A 26,368-nucleotide genomic window follows, 5' to 3' on the forward strand; every position below is an offset into this window, starting at 1 on the left:
CAAAAAACCCCAAAATTCCCCAAATTTCACCCCAAAACTTCCCGCCAAAATCCCCCCCTCACATCTCGCCGCCGTTTCCCGCCTTTTTCTTGGCCCCGCCCAGCGCCGCCGTTCTCTCGTTCGTGATTGGCCGAAGCGGTTGGGAAGTCCCGCCCCCTCCGGCCGGGGCCCCGCCCCCTCGCTGCTCGCTGTACCTGGGGGCGCTGCTGCAGCTCGGTCTCGCGAGAGTTTACGGCCGGCAATGCCACGAACTGCTGGGTACCGCGAGATTATGCTAATGAAGGGGCGGGGTTATGGAAATGAAGGGGGGATGCGGAAATGGGGCCTTGAGGGGGATTTTGAGGGAATTTTTGGGGGATTTTGGTGTTTTTGGGGAGAATTTTTTGGGATTTTGGGGGTTTTTGGGAAAATTTGGGTGATTTTCGCGGATTTTAGGGGTTTTTGGGGGGAATTTTGGGGAAAATTTGGGAATTTTGGGGGAATTTTTTAGGTTTTTTATTGGAAATTTTTGGGGTTTTTGAGGGAAGTTTTTGGGATTCTTGAGGGGAATTTTTTCGGAATTTTGGGGTATTTTGGGGGACATTTGGGATTTTGGGTTTTTTTTGGGGGAATTTTTGGATTTTTTGGGGAAGTTTTGGGAATTTTTGGGGAATTCGGGAAATTTGGGTTTTTTTTAGGGAAATTTGGGCATTTTGAAGGATTTTGGGGGGAATTTTGGGTAAAATTTGGGAATCTTGGGAATTTTCGGGGTAATTTTGGGATTTTTGGGAGGAATTTTTTTGGAATTTGGGGATTTTTTTTGATTTTTGGGGGATTTTGGAATTTTTTGGGAATTTTGGGGGTATTTGTGGTTTTTTGGGAGAATTTTGGAGTTATTTTTGATTTTTTGCTGAATTTTTGGGAATTTTCGGGTTTTCGGGGAAATTTGGGACTTTTTGGGGGAATTTTGGGAGTTTTGGAGGAAAATTTTAGAACTTTGAGGGGATCTTTGGGATTTTGGGGGGATTTTGGTGTAAACTTGGGATTTTTGAGGAATTTTGGGGAAAATTTGGGTATTTTTGAGGAAAAATTGGGATTTTGAAAGGAATTTTTTTGGGAATTGTAGAATTTTGGGATTTTTGAGGGAAATTTGGGAATTTTTAGGTAATTTTTGGGATTTTGGGAGAAAATTTGGGATTTTGGAGGGAAATTCTTGGGAATTTTAGGGGAAAATTGAGGGGTTTTTTCGGTTTTGGGGTATTTTTTTAATTTTGGAGGGAATTTGGGATTTTGGGGGAATTTTCTTTAAATTTTGGGAAGAATTTGGGAATTTTGGGGTGAAATTTTTGGGAATTGTGGAATTTTGGGAAGGTTTTGGGGAAAATTGATGATTTTTCAATGGAAGATTTTGGGAATTTTGGATTTTTTGGGAAAAATTGGGATTTAGGACGATTTTTTAAAAAAATTTTGTGAATTTTGGGGCAATTTTGGGGTTTTGGGGGGAAAATTTGAGATTTTGGGGGAAATTTGGGGAAGTTTTGGAGGAGATTTTGGAATTTTTTTTTTAATTTGGGGGAAATTTGGGGTATTTTGGGGAATTTTGGGGTTTTTTCATCGATTTTTAGGTAACTTTATGGAAATTTGGGATTTTTGGAGGGAATTTCTTGGGAATTTCGAGTTTTTTGGAGGAAATTTGGGAAATTTTGGGATTTTTTGGGGGAGATTTCTCATTTTGGGCTATTTTAGGTTTTCCTGGTTGTTTTTTGGGGTGGTTTGGGGGAATTTTGGGATTTTTTGGGGGAATTTTTTTGGGATTTCTCTGTTTTGGGATATTTTGGGGTTTCCTTGTTGATTTTGGGCTCAATTTTGGGTAATTTTTGTCCATTTTTGGTCATTTTTAATGAGATTTTTGCTCCTTTTGAAGCCATTTTGCCCCAATTTTGGGTGGTTTTGGGTCATTTTTGGGCCGTTTTTTGGGGGGATTTTTCGGTTTTTGGCTATTTTGGGTTGTCCTGGTTGGATTTTGGGGGTTTTGGGGGGGATTTTGGGGCATTTTTGGCCGTTTTTGGGTTTTTTCAGAGGAAGTTTCGTTGATTCTGGAGCGGCTGCACCGAGCGCGGCGCCCCCTGGTGGACATCGACATCAGCCCCACCCGCAGGTGCCAAAAATCCCAAATTTCACCCCAAAATTCACCCCAAAAATGCCCAAATTCACCCCAAAAATCACCCCAAAATCACCCCAAAAATCCCAAAATTCACCCCAAAATTCACCTCAAAAATCCCCAAATTCACCCCAAAAATCACCACAAAAGTCGCCAAATTCACCCAAAAATTTACCCAAAAATTCACCTCAAAAATCCCCAAATTCAGCCAAAAAATCCCCAAAATTCACCCCAAAATTCACCTCAAAAATCCCCAAATTCACCCAAAAATTCACGCAAAAATTCACCCCAAAAATCCCCAAATTCACCCCAAAATTCACCTCAAAAATCCCCAAATTCAGCCAAAAAAAATCCCAAATTCACCCAAAAATTCACGCAAAAATTCACCCCAAAAATCCCCAAATTCACCCAAAATTCACCCCAAAAATCCCCAAATTCAGCCAAAATTCACCCCAAAATTCACTCCAAAAATCCCCAACTTCAACCCAAAATTCACCCCAAAAATCCCCAAACTCACCCCAAAATTCACCTCAAAAATCCCCAAATTCGGCCAAAAGATCCCCAAATTCACCCCAAAATTCACCCCAAAATTCACCCCAAAATTCACCCCAAAAATCCCCAAATTCACCCCAAAATTCACCCCAAAAATGCCCAAATTCACCCAAAAATTCGCCTCAAAAATCCCCAAATTCACCCCAAAATTCACTCCAAAAATCCCAAAATTCACCCAAAAATTCACCCCAAAAATCCCAAAATTCACCCCAAAAATCACCCCAAAAATCCCCAAATTCAGCCAAAAAAATCCCCAAATTCACCCCAAAATTCACCCCAAAATTCAGCCCAAAAATCCCCAAATTCACCCCAAAAATCACTCCAAAATTCACCAAAAAATTCACCTCAAAAATCCCCAAAATTCACCCGAAAAATCACCCCAAAAAATCCTCAAATTCACCCAAAAATTCACCTCAAAAATCCTCAAATTCAGCCCAAAAAAATCCCCAAAGTTCGCCCCAAAAATGCTGAAAATTCAGCCCCAAAATTCACCCCAAAAATCACCCCAAAAATCCCCAAATTTCACTCCAAAATTCACCCCAAAAATGCCCAAATTTACCCAAAAATTCACCTCAAAAATCCCCAAATTCAGCCAAAAAAATTCCCAGATTTCGCCCCAAAAAATCCTTAAATTCACCCCAAAATTCACCCCAAAAATCCCAAAATTCAGCTAAAAATTCAGCTCAAAAATCCCAAAATTCACTCCAAAATTCACCTCAAAAATCCCCAAATTCACCCAAAAATTCACCTCAAAAAATCCCCAAATTCAGCCAAAAAATTCCCAAAATTCAGGCCAAAATTCACCCCAAAAATCCCCAAATTCACCCCAAAATTCACCCCAAAAATCCCCAAATTCTCCCAAAAAAATTCCCAAATTCACCCAAAAATTCACCTCAAAAATCCCCAAATTCACCCCAAAATTCACCAAATTCAGCCCAAAATTCACCCCAAAAATCCCAAAATTCACCCAAAAATTCGCCACAAAAATCCCCAAATTCATCCAAAAAAATCCTCAAAATTTGCCCCAAAATGCTGAAAATTCAGCCCAAAATTCATCCCAAAAATCCCCAAATTCACCCAAAAATTCGCCTCAAAAATCCCCAAATTCAGCTTAAAAAATCCCCAAAATTCGCCCCAAAAATGCTGAAAATTCAGCCCCAAAATCCCCTAAATTGAGCCCAAAATTCACCCGAAAAATCCCCAAATTCACCCAAAAATTCACCCCAAAAATCCCCAAATTCACCCAAAAATTCAGCTCAAAAATCCCCAAATTCACTCAAAAATTCACCCCAAATTTACCCAAAAATTCACACCAAAAATCCCCCAAATTTCACCGCAAAATTCAGCCCAAAAATCCCAAAATTCACCCAAAAATTCAGCTCAAAAATCCCCAAATTCACCCCAAAATTCACCCCAAAAATCTCCAAATTCAGCCAAAAATCACCAAAATTCACCCAAAAATTCACCCCAAAAATCCCCAAATTCACTCAAAAATTCACCTCAAAAATCCCAAAATTCACCCAAAAATTCACCCCAAAATTCACCCAAAAATTCTCCTCAAAAATACCCAAATTCAACCAAAAAATTCCCAAATTTCACCCCAAAAAATCCCCAAATTCACCCCAAAAAATTCCCAAATTCACCAAAAAATTCACCTCAAAAAGCCTCAAATTCAGCCAAAAAATTCCCCAAATTCACCCCAAAATTCACCTCAAAAATCCCCAAATTCACCAAAAAATTCACCCCAAAAATCCCAAAATTCACCCCAAAATTCACCCCAAAATTCACCCAAAAATTCACCTAAAAAATCCCCAAATTCACCCCAAAAATCCCAAAATTCACCCAAAAATTCAGCCCAAAAATGCCCAAAATTCACCCCAAAAATTCCCATTATTTCCCCATTATTTCCCCCCAAAATTCACCCCAAAAATTCCCATTATTTTTCCATTATTTCCCCCCAAAAATCCTTTTTTCCCCATTATTTCCCCCAATTTTCCCCCATTTTTCCCCATTATTTCCCCCAAATTCCCTTTTTTTCCCATTATTTTCCCATTATTTCTCCATTATTTCCCCCAAAATTCCCATTTTCCCCCCATTATTTTTCCACCAATTCCCCCCAAAATTCCCATTATTTCCCCATATTTTCCCAAAATTCCCTTTATTTCCCCGTTATTTCCCCCATTATTTCCCCCCAAAATTCCCATTTTTCCCATTATTTTCCCCATTATTTCCCCCCAATTTTCCCCAAAATTCCCATTATTCACCCCAGAATTCCCATTATTTTCCCATTACTTCCCCCCAAATTCCCATTATTTTCCCCATTATTTCCCCATTATTTCCCTCCATTATTTTCCAAAAATTCCTATTTTTTCCACCATTATTTTCCCAAAATTCCCATTATTTCCCCATTATTCCCCCCAAAATTCCCATTTCCCCCCATTATTTTTCCCCATTTTTCCCCATTTTCCCCCCATTTTTTCCCCATTATTTCCCTGTTATTTCCCCCCATTATTTCCCCTTTCCCCCCAATATTTTCCCTATTTTTTCCCCATTTTCCCCCCCAAATTCTTTTTTCCCATTATTTCCCCATTATTCCCCCATTATTTCCCCAAAAAATTCCCTTTTTTTTTCCCATTTTTCCCCATTATTTCCCCCCAAAATTCACATTATTTTCCCCCAAAATTCCCATTTTTCCCCCATTATTTTTTCCCATTTTTTCCCCCAAAATTCCCATTATTTCCCCCCAAAATTCACTTTTTTTCCCCATATTTTTCCCATTTTTCCCCAAAAATTCCCATTTTCCCCCATTTTTTCCCCATTATTTTCCCCAAAATTCCCATTATTTCCCCCCAAATTCCCATTATTTTCCCCATTATTTCCCCATTATTTCCCTCCATTATTTTCCAAAAATTCCTATTTTTTCCACCATTATTTTCCCAAAATTCCCATTATTTCCCCATTATTTCCCCCATTTTTTCCCCATTTTTTCCCCATTATTTCTCCCCAATTCCCCCCAAAAATTCCCATTTTTCCCCTTTTTTTCCCCATATTTTCCCCCAATTTATCCCCAATTTTTCCCCCATTATTTCCCACAAAATTCCCATTTTTTCCCCATTATTTCCCCCAAAATTCCCATTATTTCCCCCCAAAATTCACATTTTTTCCCCATTTTTCCCCCCAAAATTCCCATTTTATCCCCATTATTTTCCCTATTTTTTCCCCATTATTTCCCCCCAAATTTCACATTTTTTCTCAATTTTTTCCCCCAAAATTTCCTTTTTTTCCGCATTATTTCCCCCATTATTTTCCTCATTATTTCCCCGAAATTCCCTTTTTTCCCCCATTATTCACCCTAAAGTTCCCATTTTTTTTCCCAATTTCCCCCAATTTTTTCCCCATATTTTCCCCATTTTTTCCCCACAAATTTCCATTATTTCCCCCCAAAATTCCCATTATTTCCCCCAATATTCCCATTATTTCCCCCCCAATTCCCAATTTTCCCCATTTTCCCCAATTTTCCCCCATTATTTCCCCCAAAATTCCCAATTTTTTCCCCCAAAATTCCCATTATTTCCCCTCAAAATTCCCATTATTCGCCACATTATTCCCCCATTATTCCCCCCAAAATTCCCATTTATTTCCCCATTATTTCCCCATTTTTCCTATTATTTCCCCTTTTTTCCCTTTATTTTCCCATTATTTTCCCATTTTTCCCTTTAATTTCCCAATTTTCCCCATTTTTCCCCCCAAATTGCCATTTTTCCCCATTATTATTTCCCCCCGAATTCCCTTTTTCCCCATTATTTTTCCCATTATTTTTCCCATTATTTATCCAATTATTTTCCCCATTATTTCCCAGTTATTTCCCCCCAATTTCCCCCAAAATTCCCATTATTTCCCCCCAAAATTCCCATTATTTCCCCCATTATTCCCCCATTATTTCCCCCCATTTTTCCCATTTTTTTTCTCAATTTTCCCCATTTTTTCCCCATTATTTCCCCCATTTTTTCCCCATTATTTCCCCCAAAATTCCCATTATTTTCCCCATTATTCACCCCAAAATTCCCATTATTTCCCCTATTTTTCCCCAATTTCCCCCATTATTTCCCCTATTTTTCCCCATTATTCCCCCATTATTTCCCCCCAAAATCCCCATTTTTCCTATTTATTTTTTCCCCATTTTTCCCCGAAAATTCCCATTATTTCCCCCAAAATTCCCGTTTTTCCCCATATTTTCCCCCCAGATTTCCCCATTATTTCCCCAATTTTTTCCCCCAAAATTCCCATTATTCCCCCAAAATTCCCATTTTTTCCCCAAAATTCCCATTATTTCCCCCAGGCCGCAGCTGCTCCCGGATTTCCTGTCCCGCATGGAGGAACTGGAGGCGGCTCCGGATCCGTTCTTTGGGGTCATGGGGGTGGAGCTGCCCCAGGTACCAAAAACCCCAAATTTCACCCCAAAATTCCCCTTCCCAAACTCCTCCTGATATTCCTGTCCTTTCCTGGAGTTTTTCCCATTTTTTCCCAAATTTTCCCAATTTTTTCCCATTTTTAATGCAATTTTTTCCCAATTTATTCCCATTTTAATCCAATTTTTTCCAGTTTTTTTCCATTTTTAATCCATTTCTTCCCAATTTATTCCCATTTTTAATCCATTTTTTCCCCAATTTTTTCCATTTTTTCACCCAATTTTATCCCATTTTTATGCCAATTTTTTCCCAATTTATTCCCATTTTTAATCAGATTTTTCCCAATTTATTCTAATTATAATCCAATTTTTTCTCATTTTTATCCAATTTTTCCCAATTTTTTCCATTTTTTCTCCCAGTTTTATCCAATTTTTATCCCAAATTTTTCCCAATTTATTCCCATTTTTATCCAATTTTTTCCCAGTTTTTTTCCATTTTTAATCCAATTTTTTCCCAGTTTATTCCCATTTTTAATCCAATTTTTTCCCAATTTATTCCCATTTTTAATCCAATTTTTTTCCCATTCCCATTTTTAATCCAATTTTTTCCCAATTTATTATCAATTTTTCTCCCAGTTTTATCCAATTTTTATCCCAATTTTTTCCCAATTTATTCCTATTTTTTCCCATTTTTTTCCATTTTTTAATCCAATTTTTCCCAATTTATTCCCATTTTTATCCAATTTTTTCCCATTTTTTTCCTATTTTTAATCCAATTTTTTCCCAATTTATTCCCATTTTTTCCTCAATTGTTTCCCATTTTTATCCAAATTTTTCGCATTTTTTGCCCAATTTTATCCCATTTTTATCCCCAATTTTTCCCATTTTTTTCCATTTTTAATCCAATTTTTTTCCCAATTTATTCCCATTTTTGCTCACCATTTTCCCGCATTTTTATCCCATTTTTTCCCCCAATTTTTATCCCATTTTTTCTCCCAATTTTTTCCCATTTTCCCACCAAATTTCTCTCTTTTTTTCCCATTTTTCCCCATTTTTTCCCATTTTTCCCCCATTTTCCCCTCAGGTTGAGGAGCTGCTGCCGCCCCCCGAGGAGTTCGAGGCGCCCCCAGGTCTGCCCTAAAATCCCCCAAATTTCCTCCAAATCTGCCCCAAAATCCCTCCAAAATTCCCAAAATTTTCCCCACAAATCCCAAAATTTTCCCCCAAAATCCCCCAAAAAATTCCCCCAAAAATCCCCAAAAATTCCCCCAAAAATTCCCCCAAAATTCCCCCAAAACGCCCAAAAATTCCCCCAAAGTTTCCTCAAAGTCTGCCCCAAAATCCCTCAAAAATTCCCCAAAATTTCCCCAAATTTCCCCCAAAATCCACTTCAAAAATTCCCCCAAAATCCGCTCCAAAAATCCCCAAAATTTCCCCTCAAAATTCCCAAATTTTTGCCAAAAATGTCTCAAAATTTCCAAATTTCTATGAATTTTCCCAAAATTTTCTGCAAAATGGCTCCAAAATCTTCAAATTTACCCAAAATTCCCCAAATTTTCTGAAGTGTCTCAAAAATTCTCAATTTTTTCCCAAAAATTCCCAAATTTTCCCCCAAAATTCCCCAAAATTTTGCCAAAATTCCTCTGAGGTCTCAAATTTTTCCCTGAAATTCCCAAATTTTCTCCAAAACCTCCCAAAATTCCCAAATTTCCCCCAAGTTTCTCCCAAAATTCCCAAAATTTCCCCAAATTTTCCCTAAACTTCTTAAAAATTTCCCCAAAATTCCCCAAATTTCTTTAAAATCCCCACAATTTTGCCCCAAATTCCCAAATTTTCCCCGAATTTCTCCCAAAATTGCCCAAAATTCCCAAATTTTCCCAAAATTTCCCCAAATTAAAAAAAAACCCCAGAATTCCCCAAATTTTTTCCAAACTTTAAAAAAAATCCCCCAAATTCCCTAAATTTCCCCCAAATTTCTTTAAACTTCCCCCCAATTTTGCCCCAAATTCCCGAATTTTCCCCAAATTTCTCCCCAAATCACCCAAAATTCCCAATTTTTCCAAAAATTCCCCGAATTTCTTTATAATCACCCCCAGATTTGCTCTAAATTCCCAATTTTCCCCAAATTTCTCCCAAATTTCTCAACATTTCCCCAGATTTCTGCCAGATTTTTTTTAATCCCCCCAAATTTCCTAAATTTCCCCCAAATTTCTCCCAAAATTCCCCAAATTTCTTTTAGACTTTTAAAAAATTCCCTAAAATTTCCCCAAATTTCCCCAAATTTTCTCCCAAAATTCCCAAAATTTCCGAAAATTTTTTTAATCCCCCAAAATTCCCTAAATTTCTCCAAATTTCTTTATAATTCTCCCCAATTTTGCCCCAAATTCCCAAATTTTCCCCAAATTTCTCCCAAAATTCCCAAATTTTCCCCAAATTCCCCAAATTAATAAAAAAAACCCCAAAATTCCCCAAATTTCCCCAAATTTGTTTAAAATTCTCCCCAGATTCACCCCAAATTCCTCCCAAAATTCCCAAAAATTCTGAAATTTTCCCAAAATTTCCCCAAATTTCTTTAAAATCACCGCCCCATTCACCCTAAATTCCCAATTTCCCCCAAAATTCCCAAAACTTTCCCAAATATTCCCAAATGTTCCCCAAATTTAAAAAAAATCCCCCAAAATTCCCCAAATTTGTTTAAAATTCTCCCCAGATTCGCCCTAAATTCACAAATTTTCCCAAAATTTCTCCCCAAATTCCCCTAAAACTTAAAAAAATTTTCCCCAAAATTCCCTAGATTTCTCCAAATTTCTTTATAATTCTCCCCAATTTTGCCCCAAATTCCCAAATTTTCCCCAAATTTCTCCCAAAATTCCCAAATTTTCCCCAAATTCCCCAAATTAATAAAAAAAACCCCAAAATTCCCCAAATTTCCCCAAATTTGTTTAAAATTCTCCCCAGATTCACCCCAAATTCCTCCCAAAATTCCCAAAAATTCTGAAATTTTCCCAAAATTTCCCCAAATTTCTTTAAAATCACCGCCCCATTCACCCTAAATTCCCAATTTCCCCCAAAATTCCCAAAACTTTCCCAAATATTCCCAAATGTTCCCCAAATTTAAAAAAAATCCCCCAAAATTCCCCAAATTTGTTTAAAATTCTCCCCAGATTCGCCCTAAATTCACAAATTTTCCCAAAATTTCTCCCAAAATTCCCAAAATTTTCCCCAAACTTTTTGAAAAATTCCCCCAAATTTCCCCAACATTCCCAAAATTTTCCCAAAATTTCCCTAAACTTTAAAAAAATTCCCCAAATTTCCCCAAATTTCTCCCAAAATCGCCCAAAATTCCCAAATTTCCCCCCAAATTCCCCAAACTTCTTAAAAATTCCCCCAAAATTCCCTAAATTTCCCCCAAATTTCTTGAAAATTTCCCCTAATTTTGCCCCAAATTCCCGAATTTTCCCCAATTTTCTCCCAAAATCCCCCAAAATACCCAAATTTTCCCCAAATGTTTTAAAAATTCCCCCAAAATTCTTCAAATTTCCCCCAAATTTGTTTAAAATTCCCCCAGATTTTCTCCAAATTCCCAAATTTCCCTGAATTTCTCCCAAAATTCCCAAATTTTCCCAAATTTTCCCCAAACGTTTTAAAAATTCCCCCAAATTCCCCAAATTTTCTCCCAAAATTATCAAGATTTCCCCCAAATTTTTAAAAAATCCCCCAAAATACCCAAAATTTTCCAAAATTTCCTAAAATTTCTCCAAATTTCTCCCAAAATTCCCAAATTTTCCTGAATTTCCCAGAGCTGATCACGCTGCGGGAGCCGGAGCCGCCCCCGATCCCTCAGGAGCCGCCCCAGGTCAGCCCCAAATTCCACAATTTCGGGAAAATTTGGGAATTTTGGGGGGAAATTGGGGATTTTGGTGGAAAATTTGGGAATTTTCAGGAAATTTGGGGAAAATTTGGGGATTTTGGGGGTAAAATTTGGGGATTTTGGGGAAATTTTGGGGGGAAATTTGGGGATTGGGGGATTTTGATGGGAAATTTTGGGAATTTTCAGGAATTTTAAGAGAAAATTTGGGAACTTCGGGAAAAATTAGGGAATTTTCAGGAAATTTGGGGAGAAATTTGGGAATTTTGGGGGGGAATTTGGGAGAAAATTGGGGGTAATGTGGGGATTTTGGGGAAAAACTTGGGAATTTTGGGAAATTTGGGAATTTTCAGGAAATTTGGGGGAAACATTGGGAATTTTGGGGAAAATTTGGGAATTTTCGGGGGAAATTTGGGGATTTTGGGGAAAATTTGGGAATTTTGGGAAAAAGTTGGGAATTTTTGGGAATTTTTTTGGAAAATTTGGGGATTTTGGAAGAGAAATTTGGGAATTTTAAAGGGAATTTGGGGGGAAATTTGGGGATTTTTGGGGAATTTTGGGGAATTTTTTTTAAAATTTGGGGTATTGGGGAAATTTTGTAGGAATGTGGAAAATCTGGGGAAATTTACAGAAAATTTGGGAGATTTTGGGGAAATTTTGGGGAATTTCAGGGATTTTGGGGATTTTGGTATTTTAGGGAACATTTTGGATATTTTGATGAAATTTGGGGGATTTGGGGGAATTTTGGGGGAAATTTGGGCATTTGGGTTGATTTTTGAGGGATTTTTGGGTGAATTTTGGGTGACTTTGTTTAATTTTGGTTTAATCTGGGATGAATTTTGGGTGAATTTTTGTTGATTTTGGGGCGAATTTTGGGATAGTTTTGGGTTAATTTGGTGTCAATTTGGGATTAATTTTGGGTGAATTTTTGTTGATTCTGGGTGAATTTGGGCTGAATTTTTGGCGAATTCTGGGTAAATTTGGGCTGAATTTGGGGTGAATTTGGGCTGAATTTTGGGTGAATTTGGGTGGAATTTTGTGTGGATTTTTGTTGATTTTGGGGTGAATTTGGGCTGAATTTTTGTTAATTTTGGGCTGAATTTGAGCTGAATTTTGGGTGAATTTTGGCTAAATTTTGGCTGAATTTTAGGTGAATTTTGGGTGAAATTTGGCTGAATTTTGGCTGAATTTTGGGGTGAATTTTGGCTGAATTTGGGCTGAATTTTGTCTGAATTTGGGCTGAATTTTGGGCTCATTTTTCAGTGAATTTTGGGTGAATTTTGGGTAAATTTTGGGTGAATTTTGGGTGAATTTCTCCCGTTTTTGGCTCTCAGGTGGAGCTGCCCGAGGTGACCCCGCGGGAGCTGCAGCTGCTGCTGGAGGCCGAAGGTCAGAGGTCACACAAAGGTCACCCAAAGGTCACCTGGGGTCACCCAAAGGTCACCTGGGGTCACACAGAGGTCACCTGGGGTCACACAGAGGTCACACAGGGGTCACTCAGGGGTCATTTAAGGTCATTTTTGGGACATTTTGGCTCATTTTTAGGAGATTTTTGGATCATTTTGGGTCATTTTGGGATTTTTTGGGGTCATTTTGGGGTTTTGGTCACTCATGGTCATTTAAGGTAATTTTGGGTCATTTTTTGGATAATTTTGGGATTTTTTTTGGTTCATTTTGGGGCATTTTGGGGCATTTTTGGGTCATTTGTGACAATTTTTGGGGCATTTGGGGATTTTTTGGGGTCATTTTGGGGCATTTTGGGGCATTTTTGGACAATTTTTGGACAATTTTTGGGGCATTTTGGGATTTTTTGGGGGTAATTTTGGGGTTGTCACTCACGGTCATTTTGGGGCATTTTTGTGTCATTTTTTGGATAATTTTGGGATTTTTTGGGGCATTTTGGGATTTTTTGGGGCTGTGGTCACTCATTGGTCACTCAGGGTCATTTTAGGTCATTTTTGGGTCATTTTGGGGTCATTTTTGACTTTTTGGGTCACTTTGGGGCATTTTTGGGTGATTTTTGGGTCATCTTTTGGATAATTTTTGGATTTTTTGGGGTAATTTTGGGTCTTTTTGGGGTTGTGGTCACTCAGGGTCATTTTGGGTCATTTTTGGGTCATTTTTTTGATAATTTTGGGATTTTTTGGGGTAATTTTGTGTCTTTTTGGGGTTGTGGTTTTTGGGTCATTTTTAGGGGATTTTTGGGATTTTTTGGGGTCATTTTGTGTCATTTTTGGGTCATTTTTTTGGATAATTTTGGGTTTTTTTTGGTCATTTTGGGTCTTTTTGGGGTTCTGGTCACTGAGGGTAATTTTGGGGCATTTTCAGTAATTTTGGGACTTTTGGGATTTTTTTGGGGTCATTTTGGCTGTTTTTGGTTATTTATAATAATTTGGGGCATATTTTGTGATTTTTGGATCATTTTGGGTCACATTTTGTCATATTTGGGAAATTTTTTTTGTTATTTTTGGGTTTTTTGTGGAATTTGGGGTATTTTTGGTTCATTTTTGGCTCCTTTTTGGAAAATATTTTCTAATTTTTAGATTATTTTGGGCATTTTTTTGTCTTTTTTGTTATTTTTTGTAATTTTTGGATCATTTCGGTTCATTTTTGGGTCTTTCAAAATATTTGGTTTATTTTGGGGAATTTTGGGTCATTTTGGGCAATTTTTGGTCATTTTTTGATACTTTTGACCTTCTTTGGGAAATTTGGGTCATTTTTTGGTCATTTTTTGTTATTTTTGAATCATTTTGGGGAATTTTTTGGTAATTTTGGGGTATTTTTGGGTCATTTTGGGCCATTTTTGGTCAATTTTGTTACTTTTGATGATTTTGGGGCAATTTTGCACCTGTTTTTGGTGATTTTTGGGGCATTTTTATCATTTTTGTGCCATTTTTGGGCATTTTTGAGTCACTTTTTGTAATTTTTGGTTTATTTTAAATAATTTTGGCTCATTTGGGGCCATTTTTGAATTTTTTTTATCATTTTGGGTCTTTTTGGGTCATTTTTTCTTCCTTTTGGTTCATTTTGGGTCATTTGGGGCCTTTTTTGGTAATTTTTGGACCATTTTGGGTCATTATTTATTTTGGGGTCATTTCCTGAATATTTGGATTATTTTTGCTCATTTTTTGGATCATTTTGGGCACTTTTGGGTCCATTTTTATTATTTTTTATCATTTTTGAGTCATTTATGTAATTTCGGATTATTTTTAATAATTTTTGGGTGATTTTGGGCCATTCTGTGTAATTTTTGGGTCATTTTAGGCGATTTTTGGTCATTTTTTGTTACTTTTGACCATTTTTAGGTAGTTTTGGGTCATTTTTTGTTTATTTTTTATTATTTTCGGTTTATTTGGGGTGATTTTGATTAATTTTGGGTCATTTTTTGTAATTTTTGCATCTTTTTGAGTTTTTTGTTTAATTTTTTGTGATATTTTGGTTTACTTTTGATAATAATTGGATAATTTTGGGCTATTTTTGGTAATTTTGGCCCATTTTGAAAAATTTTTGGTTCATTTGGGTCAATTTTGGGCAATTTTGGATATTTTTTGCCTTTTTTGGTGAGATTTGGGTAATTTGATTAATTTTGGGTCATTTTTGGGCAATTTGGATAATTTTTGGGTCTTTTTTTTTAATTTTTGGGTCATTTTGGGCCATGTTGGGGTAATTTTTTGGAAATTTTTGTTTATTTTGGGTCATTTTGGGTATTTTTAAATAATTTTAGGCCATTTTGGGGTAATTTTTTGTAATTTTGGTTTATTTTGGGTCATTTTTGGTCATTTCTTTGTAATTTTTTGTTATTTTTGGTTCATTTTGGGTCATTTTTTACCATTTTTTGTAACATTTATTTTGGGAAATTTTGGGTCATTTTTTGTGATTTTTTTTTGTTTATTTTGGGTCATTTTGGGTCTATTTTGGCCATTTTTTGTAACATTTATTTTGGGAAATTTTGGGTCATTTTTTCTGATTTTTTTTGTTTATTTTTGGTCACTTTTCATCATTTTTGGGTCATTTTTTGTCATTTTTGGTTTATTTTGGGCCATTTTTTGTAATTTTTTAAATCAAATTTGGGTAAATTTTGGTCATTTTTTTTGGGTTGTTTTTAGTTTATTTTGGGTCATTTTGGGTCATTTTTTTGCCATTTTTGTTATTTTTGGTTCATTTTGGGTAATTTTTTGCCATTTTTTGTAACATTTATTTTGGGAAATTTTGGGTCATTTTTTGTGATTTTTTTTTGTTTATTTTGGGTCTCTTTTCATCATTTTTGGGTCATTTTTTGTCATTTTTGGTTTATTTTGGGCCATTTTTTGTAATTTTTTAAAATCCAATTTTGGTCATTTTTGGGTCATTTTTTTTGGTTGTTTTTAGTTTATTTTGGGTCATTTTGGGTCATTTTTTGGTTATTTTTAGTTAATTTTGGGTCATTTTTTGCCATTTTTTGTTAATTTTGGGTCATTTTTTGCCATTTTTTGTAACATTTATTTTGGGAAATTTTGGGTCATTTTTTGTGATTTTTTTTGTTTATTTTTGGTCATTTTTCATAATTTTTGGGCAATTTTTTGTCATTTTTGGGTTATTTTGGGCCATTTTTTGTAATTTTTAAAAAATCCAATTTGTTTCATTTTTGGGTCATTTTTCTGGTTGTTTTTGATTTATTTTGGGTAATTTTGGGTAATTTTGGGTCATTTTGGTGACTTTTCTCTCCCCTCCCCACAGAGGCGGCGTTGGAGCCGGAACTGGAGCTGGAACTGCCCCGTGAGAATTTGGGCTAAATTTGGGGAATTTTGGGCAAAATTGGGGAAAATGAGGAAAATTTGAGGAAAATTGGGAAAAAATCAGAGAAAATTTGGGAAAATTCAGAGGAAATTTGGGGGAAAATTGGAAAAAAATGGGGAAAAATCAAAGAATTTTGAGGAAATTTGGGCGAAAAATGGGAAATTTTGGGGAAATTTTGGAACAATTCAGAGAAATTGGGGGAAATTGAGAAATTTTGGTTAAAAAATGGAGAAATTTGGGAAAATTCAGAGGAATTTTGTAGAAAATCAGAAATTTGGGGGAAATTTGGGATGAAATTGGGGGAAATCGAAGAATTTTGAGGGAATCTGGGAGGAAAATGGAAATTTGGGAAATTTTGGGCATTTTTTGGGGAATTTTGGGAGAAATTTGTTGAAATTGGGTTGAATTTTTGGAATTTTTTTGCAGATTTTGGGAATTTGGGGGAATCTGTGGATTTTTGGGGAATTTTGGGAAATTTCAGTGAAATTTGGGGGAATTTTTGGTGAATTTTGGGAATTCTTTGGGAATTTTGGGGGAAATTGGGGATTTTTTTGAAATTTTTGGGGCGATTTTGGGGGAAATTTGGAAGAACTTTAGGAATTCTGGGGGGAATTTTTGGTAATTGTTGTGAATTTGGGGATTTTTTGGGATTTCGGGAATTTCTGGTAAATTTGGGGAATTTTTTGAGGAAAATTTGGGAATTTTTTGGGAAATTTGGGAGAATTTTGGGAAATTAATGTAAAATTTGGGGAATTTTTTTGGTGAAGATTTGGAAATTTGGAGGAATTTTGGGATTTTTTTTGAATTTTGGGAATTTGTGGAAAATTTTAAAAATTCTTTGGGAAATTTTGGGATTTTATTTTTAATTTAGGGGAATTTTTCAGAAATTTTTTGGGAATTTCTTGGGGAATTTTGGGGGATTTTATTTTTATTTTGGGGGAATTTTTCGGGAACTGTTTTGGGAATTTTTTGGGGGATTTTTTTGGGAAAATTTGGGATAAATTTTGTGAATTTTGGGGGGAATTTTGGGAATTTTTTCGGGGAATTTTTTTAGAATTTTGGTAGAATTTTGGGTACTTTTTGGAGGAATTTTGGGGGATTTTATTTTTAATTTAGGGGAATATTTCGTACATTTTTTGGGAATTTTTTTGGAATTTCGGAGGTTTAATTTTTATTTTAAGGGAATTTTTTGGGAATTGTTTTGGGGATTTTTTTTGGGATTTTTTTTTTGAATTTTGGGACAATTTTGGGCATTTTTGGGGGAATTTTGGGGGATTTCATTTTTAATTTAGTGGAATTTTTCTGGAATTTTTTTGGGAATTCTGTGTATTTTTGGGGAATTTTGGGGGAATTTTTTGTGGGGGGAAATTTGGGAGAAATGTTGTGAATTTGGGGAGAAGTTTTGGGGGCAAATTTGGACATTTTTGGGGCATTTTGGGAAGTCTTTTGGGGCAAATTTTTTGGGGGGAAATTTTGTTAGAATTTTTGGGGGGAATTTTGGGGGATTTTATTTTTAATTTAGGGGAATTTTTCAGAAAATTTTTTGAGAATTTCTTGGGGAATTTTGTGGGTTTTATTTTTATTTTGGGGGAATTTTTCAGGAACTGTTTTGGGAATTTTGGGAATTTTTTGGGGGAAATTTGGGAGAAATTTTGTGATATTTGGGAGTATTTTGGGAATTTTCTGGGATTTTTTTTCGAATTTTGGGCATTTTTGGGGGGAAGTTTGGGGGATTTTATTTTTAATTTAGGGGAATTTTTCGGAAATTTTTTTGGGAATTTTGGGGGTTTTATTTTTTTTCGGGGGGAAGTTTTATGGAAGTTTTTGGGGAATTTTGGGTATTTTTTGGGAATTTTGGGGGAAATTTGGGAGAAATGTGAATTTTGAGAGGAATTTTGGGCATTTGGGGGGAATTTTGGGGGATTTTATTTTTAATTTAGGGGAATTTTTCAGAAAATTTTTTTGGAATTTCTTTGGGAATTTTGGGGGTTTTATTTTTAATTTTGGGGGAATTTTTCTGGACCTTTTTTGGGAATTTTGGGGGAATTTTTTGGGTGGAAAATTGGGAGAAATTTTGGGGGGAATTTTGGGAATTTTTTGAGGGAATTTTTCGGGAATTTTGGTACAATTTGGGGCATTTTTGGGGGTAATTTTGGGGGATTTTATTTTTAATTGAGGGTAATTTTTCAGAAAAATTTGTTGAGAATTTTGGGGGTATTTTTGGGGGAATTGTTTTTGAATTTTGGTAGAATTTTGGGCATTTTTTGGGGTAATTTTGGGGGGATTTTTTGGGGGCAAATTTGGGAGAAATTTCGTTAATTTGGGGAGAATTTTTGGGGGCAATTTTGGACATTTTTGGGGCATTTTGGGAAGTCTTTTGGGGAAATTTTTGGGGGTAATTTTGTAGAATTTTGGGCATTTTTGGGGGGAATTTTGGGGGATTTTATTTTTAATTTAGGGGAAGTGTTCAGAATATTTTTGGGGAATTTTTTGGGGAATTTTGGATGTTTTATTTTTCTTTTGAGGGAATTTTTTGGGATTTGTTTTGGGGGATTTTTTTTTTGAATTTTGGTAGAATTTTGAAAAATTTTGGTGGATTTTATTTTTAATTTAGGGGAATTTTTCAGAATTTTGTTTTGGGAATGTTTTAGGGAATTTTGGAGGTTTTATTTTTATTTTGGGGGAATTTTTTGGGAATTGTTTTGGGGGAATTTTTGTGGGGTAATTTTGTAGAATGTTGGGCATTTTTGGGGGGAATTTTAGGGGATTTAATTTTTAATTTAGGGGAAGTGTTCAGAATATTTTTGGAGATTTTTTTGGGGAATTTTGGGTGTTTAATTTCTATTTTAAGGGAATTTTTTCGGAATTGTTTTGGGAATTTATGGGAATTTTTTTGGGAATTTTGGGGGAATTTTTTGGGGCAAATTTGTGAGAAATTTTGTGAATTTGGGGAGAATTTTAGGGGCAACTTTGGACATTTTTGGGTAATTTTAGAAAGTCTTTTGGGGAACTTTTTGGAGGAAATTTTGTCAGAATTTTGGGCATTTTTGGGGAGAATTTTGGCCATATTCGGGGAATTTTTGGGGGGAATTTTTGGGGGGAATTTTGGTAGAATTTTATGCATTTTTGGGGGAAATTTTGGGGGAATTTGAGAAATTTCTGGGAAGTTTTTAGAAGAAATTTTTTTGAGGGAATTTTGGCAGAACTTTATGCTGATTTTGGCAAATTTTGGGTAAATTTGTACATTTTTGGGTGAATTTTGGCTGTTTTTGGTGAATTTCTGACTCTTTTTTTTTTCCCCTCTCCCTTCTCAGCCCCCCCGGAGGAAGCCCCGCCCCCTTTGGAGGAAGCCCCGCCCCCTTTGGAGGAAGCCCCGCCCCCTTTGGAGGAAGCCCCGCCCCCTTTGGAGGAAGCCCCGCCCCCTTTTGTGGAAGCTCCGCCCCCCTGGGACCCCCAGACCCAAATTCCGGCGGAGGAAATTCGGGAACAGCTGAGTGACCCCAGAGGGCAGTGCCGGACCCCGGTGAGTGACCTCTGACCCCTGAGTGACCCCTGACCCCTGAGTGACCCCGAGTGACCCTGAGTGACCAATGAGTGACCATTGAGTGACCACAACCCCAAAAATCCCAAAAAATGCCCCAAAGTCCCCCAAAAATGCCCAAAAATGACCCAAAAATGACTCAAAATTACCATGAGTGACCACAGCCCCAAAATGACCCCAAAAAATCCCAAAATTATCCAAAAAATGACCCAAAATGACCCAAAATGACCCTGAGTGACCACTGAGTGACCACAGCCCCAAAATGACCCAAAATTACCCCAAAAAATCCCAAAATTACCCAAAAATTGTCCCAAAATGACCCAAAAATGACCCAAAATGACCATGAGTGATCACAGCCCCAAAATGACCCAAAATCACCCCAAAAAAGTCCCAAAATGCCCCAAAAATGCCCCAAAATGACACAAAAATGACAATGAGTGACCAGTGAGTGACCACAGCCCCAAAAAGTCTTCAAATGACCCAAAAAATCCCAAAATTATCCAAAAAATGACCCAAAATGACCCAAAAATGACCCAAAAATGACCACGAGTGATGAGTGAGTGACCGCTGACCCCAAGTGACCACTGAGTGACCCTGAGTGACCCCGAGTGACCACTGAGTGACCACAACCCCAAAAATCCCCTAAAAATGCCCCAAAATCCCCTAAAAATGACCCAAAATGACCCAAAAATGACCCCGAGTGACCACTGAGTGACCACTGAGTGACCATAGAGTGACCACAACCCCAAAAATACCATAAAATTCTCTAAAAATGACCAAAAATCCCCCCAAAATTACCCAAAATGACCCTGAGTGACTCTTGAGTGACCACTGAGTGACCAATGAGTGACCAATGAGTGACCAATGAGTGACCACTGAGTGACCACTGAGTGACCACTGAGTGACCACTGAGTGACCACAGAGTGACCACTGAGTGACCACTGAGTGACCACTGAGTGACCAATGAGTGACCAATGAGTGACCACAACCCCAAAAATCCCCTAAAAATGCCCCAAAATCCCCTAAAAATGACCCAAAATGACCACGACTGATCCCTGAGTGACTGCTGACCTTTGAGTGACCCCGAGTGACCCCTCACTGACCTTTGACCCCCCCAGGACCCCGTGGAGCCCCCGAGTCGTCGGCGCCGCCCCCCGAGGGAGCTGCTGAGAGAGCCCGGCCTGGGTGACCCCAAATGACCCCTGAGTGACCCCTGAGTGACCCCTGAGTGACCCCTCAGTGACCCCTCAGTGACCCCTCAGTGACCCCTCAGTGACCCCTGAGTGACCCCTCAGTGACCCCTCTGTGACCCCTCTGTGACCCCCCAGTGACCCCTCAGTGACCCCAGAGTGACCCCTCAGTGACCCCTCCGTGACCCCTCAGTGACCCCTCAGTGACCCCTCAGTGACCCCTGAGTGACCCCAAAACTGACCACGTCCCCCCCCATTCCTGACCCCTCCATACTCGGCTTTGGCCACGCCCCCATTTTATGACCACGCCCACTTTTTATTGCCCCACCCCTTCCTCTGACCACGCCCCTTTACAAGCCCCGCCTCTTTATTGGCCACGCCCCTTTTCTGGCCACGCCCCCATTCTTTTACCCCTATACAGTCTATGTCCACGCCCCTTTTTGGCCACGCCCCTGCTGTGGCCACACCCATTTTTGACCACGCCCCCAAACAGACTCCGCCCCCCATTTCTGACCATGCCCCCTTTTCTGGCCCCACCTCCTTTTTCCTGGCCCCGCCCCCTCATCCCTGGCCACGCCCTTTGTTTCTGACCCCGCCCCCTCAGCCTTGGCCCCGCCCCTTTTCTCTGGCCCCACCCCCTCATTCCTGGCCCCGCCCCATGTCTGACCCCACCCCCTCATTTCTGGCCCCGCCCCCTCATTTCTGACTCCACCCCCTCATTCCTGGCCCCGCCCCCATTTTCCAGAGCCCACCCCCTGTGTCTGACCCCGCCCCCTCATTCTTGGCCCCACCCACATTTCTGGCCCCGCCCCCTGTTTCTGACCACGCCCCCTTTTTAATGGCCCCGCCCCCGGTTTCTGGCCTCGCACTTGTGACCCTGCCCCCATTTATGACTCCTCCCTCATCCCTAGCCCCACCCCCATTTTGTGGCCACGCCCCCTCAGCCCTGACCCCGCCCCCATTCTCTGACCCTGCCCCCTCATTTCTGACTCCGCCCCCTTATCATTGGCCCGGCCCCCAATTTTCTGGCCCCGCCCACTCCATCTCGTCCCCGCCCCTTCAGCCCTGACTCCGCCCCTTTTGCCCTGGCCACGCCCCTATTCTCTGGCCACGCCCCCTCATTCCTGACTCCGCCCCATTCTCTGACTCCGCCCCCTCATTTCTGGCCATGTCCCCATTCTCTGGCCACGCCCCCTTTCTTTTCTGAACCCACCCCATTCTCTAACCACGCCCCTTTCCTGGCCCCGCCCCCATTCCCTGTCCCCGCCCCCATTCCCTGACCACGCCCCCTCATCCCTGGCCCCGCCTTATTCTCTGACCCTTCCCCCTCAGCCCTGACCCCGCCCCCTTTAGCTCTGACCACGCCCCCTTTTCTACAGCCCCTCCCCCATTCCCTGTCCCCGCCCCCATTCCCTGACCACGCCCCCTCATCCCTGGCCCCGCCTTATTCTCTGACCCTTCCCCCTCAGCCCTGACCCCGCCCCCTTTAGCTCTGACCACGCCCCCTTTTCTACAGCCCCTCCCCCATTCCCTGGCCCCGCCCCCATTTCTGACCCCTCCCCCTCAGCCCAGACCCCTCCCCCTCATTTCTGGCCCCGCCCCCATTCTCTGACCCCACTCCCCGTTTCTGACCCCGCCCCCTCATTCCTGACTCCGCCCTTTTATCATTGGCCCCGCCCCCATTTTCTGGCCACGCCCCCTCATTCCTGGCCCCGCCCCCATTCTCTAACCACGCCCCCTTTTCTGACCCCCGCCCCCTCCGTTATTACCACGCCCCTATTCTTTGGCCACGCCCCCATTCTCTGACCCCACCCCCCATTTCTGACCCCGCCCCCTCATTTCTGACTCCGCCCCCTCATTCCTGACCCCACCCCCTCATTCCTGGCCCCGCCCCCCCATTCTCTGACCCCGTCCCCATTCTCTGACCCCGCCCCCGTGTCTGACTCCGCCCCCTTTTCTATAGCCCCACACCATTCACTGGCCACGCCCCCATTCTCTGGCCACGCCCCCTTAGCTCTGACCTTGCCCACTCAATCCTGGCCCCGCCCCCCTCAGCCTTAGCCCCGCCCCCTCAGCCCTGAACCCGCCCCCTCAGCCCCGGCCACGCCCCCATTTCTGGCCCCGCCCACCTAATCCTGGCCCCTCCTCCTCAGCCCAGACCCCGCCCCCTCAGTCCTGACTCCGCCCCCTCTTTGTTAGCTCCGCCCTTTTTTCTGGCCCCGCTCCCCTTTTTAGCCCCGCCCCTTTTTTCTGACCCCGCCCCCTCCCGCAGGGCCCCTCCCCGAGCCGCTGCAGCGCCTGTGGGATCTGTGTGCTCGGCCCCTCCCCCCGACCCCGGCACCGCCCCCGGAGCTGCCCCCGGAGCTGCCCAGCGAGGTGGAGGTGGGGATGGACACGCAATTACCAAAATTACACAAAATTACCTAAAATTACCCAAAATCCCAAATCCCAAAAATCCCGAATTCCCAAAAAACCCGAAATTCCCAAAAAAACCGAATTCCCAAATTCCAGAAGTCCCAAATCCCAAAATCCCCAAATTCCCAAAATTCGGAATTCCCAAATCCCAAAAATCCCAAAATTCCCAAAACCCACAAATCCCCAAAATCCCCAAAATTCCAAATCCCTGAACCTCAAAATTCCCAAATCCCGTCACCCGAAAATTCCCAAAATTCCCTAAAATTTCAAATCCTCAAACCCCAAAATCCCCAAAAAATCCGAAAATCCCAATCCCAAAAGTCCCAAAATTCCCAAATCCCAAAATTCCCAAATCCCCAAACCCCAAAATTCCCAAAATCCCCCAAAATTTCAAATCCCCAAACCCCAAAATCCCCAAAAAATCCCAAAATCCCAATCCCAAAAGTCCTAAAACTCCCAAATCCCAAAAGTCCCAAAATTCCAAATCCCAAAATTCCCAAAATCCCCCAAAATTTCAAATCCCCAAACCCCAAAATCCCCAAAACATCCCGAAATCCCAATCCCCGCCCCCGGCCCCGGAGCTGCCCAGCGAGGTGGAGGTGGGCACGGACACGGAATTCCCGAAATTACCCGAAATTTCAAACCCCAAGTCCCAAAAATCCCGAATTCCCAAATCCCCAAAGTCCCAATTCCCAAAAGTCCAAAAATTCCCAAGTCCCAAAAGCCCCAAAATTCCCAAATCCCAAAAGTCCCAAATGCCAAAATCCCAAAAATCCCGACTTCCCAAATCCCCAAATTCCCAAATCCCAAAAGTCCCAAAATTCCCAAATCCCGAAACCCCAAAAGTCCCAGATCCCAAAAATCCTCAAATTCCCCAAGGCCCCAAAATCACAAATTCCCAATCCCCAAAATCCCCAAATTCCCAAAATCCCCAAATACCAAAAATTCTGAATTACCAAATCCCAAAAGTCCCAAAACTCCCAAATCCCAGAAGTCCCAAAATTCCAAATCCCAAAACCCAAAACTCCCAAAAGTCCCAAAATTACCAAAATTCCAAATCCCAAAATTCCCCAATCCCAAAAATCCTCGAATCTCCCAAATTCCCCAAATTCTGAATTATTAAATCCCACAAGTCCCAAAATTCCAGATCCCAAAATTCCCAATTCCCCAAAGCCCAAAATTCCCAAACCCCAAAATTCCCAATTCCCCAAAGCCCAAAATTCCCAAACCCCAAAATTCCCAAAATTCCCCAAAATTCAAAATCCCTGAACCCCAAAATTCCCAAAATTCCAAGTCCCAGAATTCCCCGATCCCAAAAATCCTCACATCCTCAAATCCCCAAAATCCCCAAATTCCCAAAATTCAGAATTCCCAAATCCCCAAAGTCCCAAAATTCCAAATCCCAAAATTCCCAATTCCCCAAATGCCAAAATTCCCAAGTCCCAAAAATCCCCAAAATTCCCAGAAATTCAAAATCCCTGAACTCAAAATTCCAAAAAAATCCCGGAATCCCAATCCCATAAGTCCCAAAATTCCCGAAAAATCCCCAATTCCCAATCCCAATAGTCACAATATTTTCATATCTCAAAAATGCTCAAATCCCCGAAGGCCCCAAAATCACAAATTCCCAATCCCCAAATCCACAAAATCCCCAAATTCCAAATTCCCAAAATTCCCAATTCCCCAAACCCCAAAATTCCCAAAATCCCCAAAAATTTCAAATCCCCAAATCCCAAAATTCCAAATCCCGAAATTCCCCGATCCCAAATATCCTCAAATCCCCAAAATTCCGAATTCTCAAATCCCAAAAATCCCAAAATTCCAAATCCCAAATGTCCCAATTCCCCAAACCCCAAAATTTCCAAATCCCACAAATCCCCAAAATTCCCCGAAATTCCAAGTCCATGAACCCCAAAATTCCAAATCCCAGAATTCCCCAATCCCAAAAATCCCCAAAATCCCCAAGTTCCCCAAATTCCCAAAATTCCGAAATCCATAATCCCAAAAGTCCCAAAATTCAAAATCCCAAAATTCCCAATTCCCCAAAATTCCCCGAAATTCCAAATCCCTGAACTCCAAAATTCTCAAATCCCGTCACCCAAAAATTCCCAAAATCCCCCAAAATTTCAATTCCCCAACACCAAAATTCCAAAAAAATCCCAAAATCCCAAATCCCAAAAGTCCCAAAATTCCCAAATCCCAAAAGTCCCAAATTTCCCAAAATTCCCAAATCCCAAAATTCCAAATCCCAAAATTCCCAGATCCCAAAAATCCTCAAATCCCCCAATGCCCCAAAATCACAAATTCCCAATCCCAAAACTTACAAAAACCCCAAATTCTCAAAATTCTGAATTCCCACATGCCAAAAGTCCCAAAATTCCAAGTCCCAAAATTCCCAATTCCGCAAATCCCCAAAATTCCCTGAAATTCCAAATCCCTGAACCCCAAAATTCCAAATCCCAAAATTCCCAGATCCCAAAAATCCTCAAATCCCGAAAATCCCCAAATTCCCAAAAATCCGAATTCCCAAATCCCAAAATTCCCAATTCCTCAAACCCCAAAATTCCCAAATCCCATAAATCCCCAAAATTCCCAAAAATTTCAAATCCCCGAACCCCAAAATTCCCAAATCCGCGAACCCCCAAAATTCCCAAAATTCCAAATTCCCAAAATCCCAAATTCTAAAATTCCAAATCCTCGATTCCCAAAATCCCCAAATCCCCAAAAGACCCAAAATTCCCAAATTCCAAAACCCCAAAATCCCCAAATCCCCAAATCCCAAAATTCCCCAAAATCCCAAATTCCCAATCCCAAAAATCCCAAAAATCAAAAACTTCCCCAAAATCCCAAAATTGCCCCAAAAATCCCAATTTTAACCTTTAAAAATCCCATTTTTTTCCTCAAAAATCCAAATTTCTCCCCAAAATTCTCATTTTTTTCCCAAAAATTCCCAATTTTTTCCCCAAAATTCCCAAATTTCTCCCAAAATTCCCCCTTTTAACTCTTTATTTGTTGTTTTTGCCCAAATTCTTGGGATTTTTCCCCAAATTTCTCTTCCAGGTGCTGCGAGAGGCGCTGGAGCCCAGCCTGGCCCCGCCCAGCTCAGGTCAGGGAATTTTGGGAATTTTCGGGGAATTTTGGGGGAAATTGAGGAATTTTTGAGGAAATTTGGAGATTTTGGGGGAAATTTGGGCAATTTTGGGGCAAATTTGGGAATTTTGGGGGAATTTTGGGGGAAATTTGGGAATGAAATTTGGGGAAAAATTGAGATTTTTTTTGGGAAATTCCGGATTTTGGGCAGAAATTTGGGAATTTTGGGAAGGAAATGGGGTGAAATATGGGAATTTTGGGGAAATTTGGGAATTTTGGGGGAAATTGAAGAACTTTTGAGGAAATTTGGGAATTTTGGGGGAAATTTGGAATTTTGGGGGAAATTTGGGGATGAAATTTGGGGGAAATTTTGGGAAGGAAATGGGGT

The 26,368-nt window shown here is 40.0% G+C and overlaps 1 protein-coding gene across 1 annotated transcript in view; it reads left to right on the forward strand.

Moving 5' to 3' along the window:
• Positions 1–2,053: 2,053 nt before the first annotated feature.
• Positions 2,054–26,368, forward strand: part of REC8 (REC8 meiotic recombination protein) — a 31,826-nt gene continuing 7,511 nt past the window's right edge. Inside the window, exons 1-10 of the mRNA XM_072921255.1 lie at positions 2,054–2,137; positions 7,032–7,125; positions 8,185–8,230; positions 10,901–10,956; positions 12,303–12,357; positions 15,685–15,723; positions 19,059–19,267; positions 20,404–20,470; positions 22,748–22,857; positions 25,951–25,996. Coding sequence (XP_072777356.1) covers positions 7,063–7,125; positions 8,185–8,230; positions 10,901–10,956; positions 12,303–12,357; positions 15,685–15,723; positions 19,059–19,267; positions 20,404–20,470; positions 22,748–22,857; positions 25,951–25,996 — 691 coding nt within the window. The 5' untranslated portion in view covers positions 2,054–2,137; positions 7,032–7,062. The remainder of the gene's footprint in view (positions 2,138–7,031; positions 7,126–8,184; positions 8,231–10,900; positions 10,957–12,302; positions 12,358–15,684; positions 15,724–19,058; positions 19,268–20,403; positions 20,471–22,747; positions 22,858–25,950; positions 25,997–26,368) is intronic.

This window comes from Taeniopygia guttata, chromosome 36 (genome assembly GCF_048771995.1).
Source record: "Taeniopygia guttata chromosome 36, bTaeGut7.mat, whole genome shotgun sequence".
In the NCBI taxonomy this organism is placed as follows: Eukaryota; Metazoa; Chordata; class Aves; order Passeriformes; family Estrildidae; genus Taeniopygia; species Taeniopygia guttata.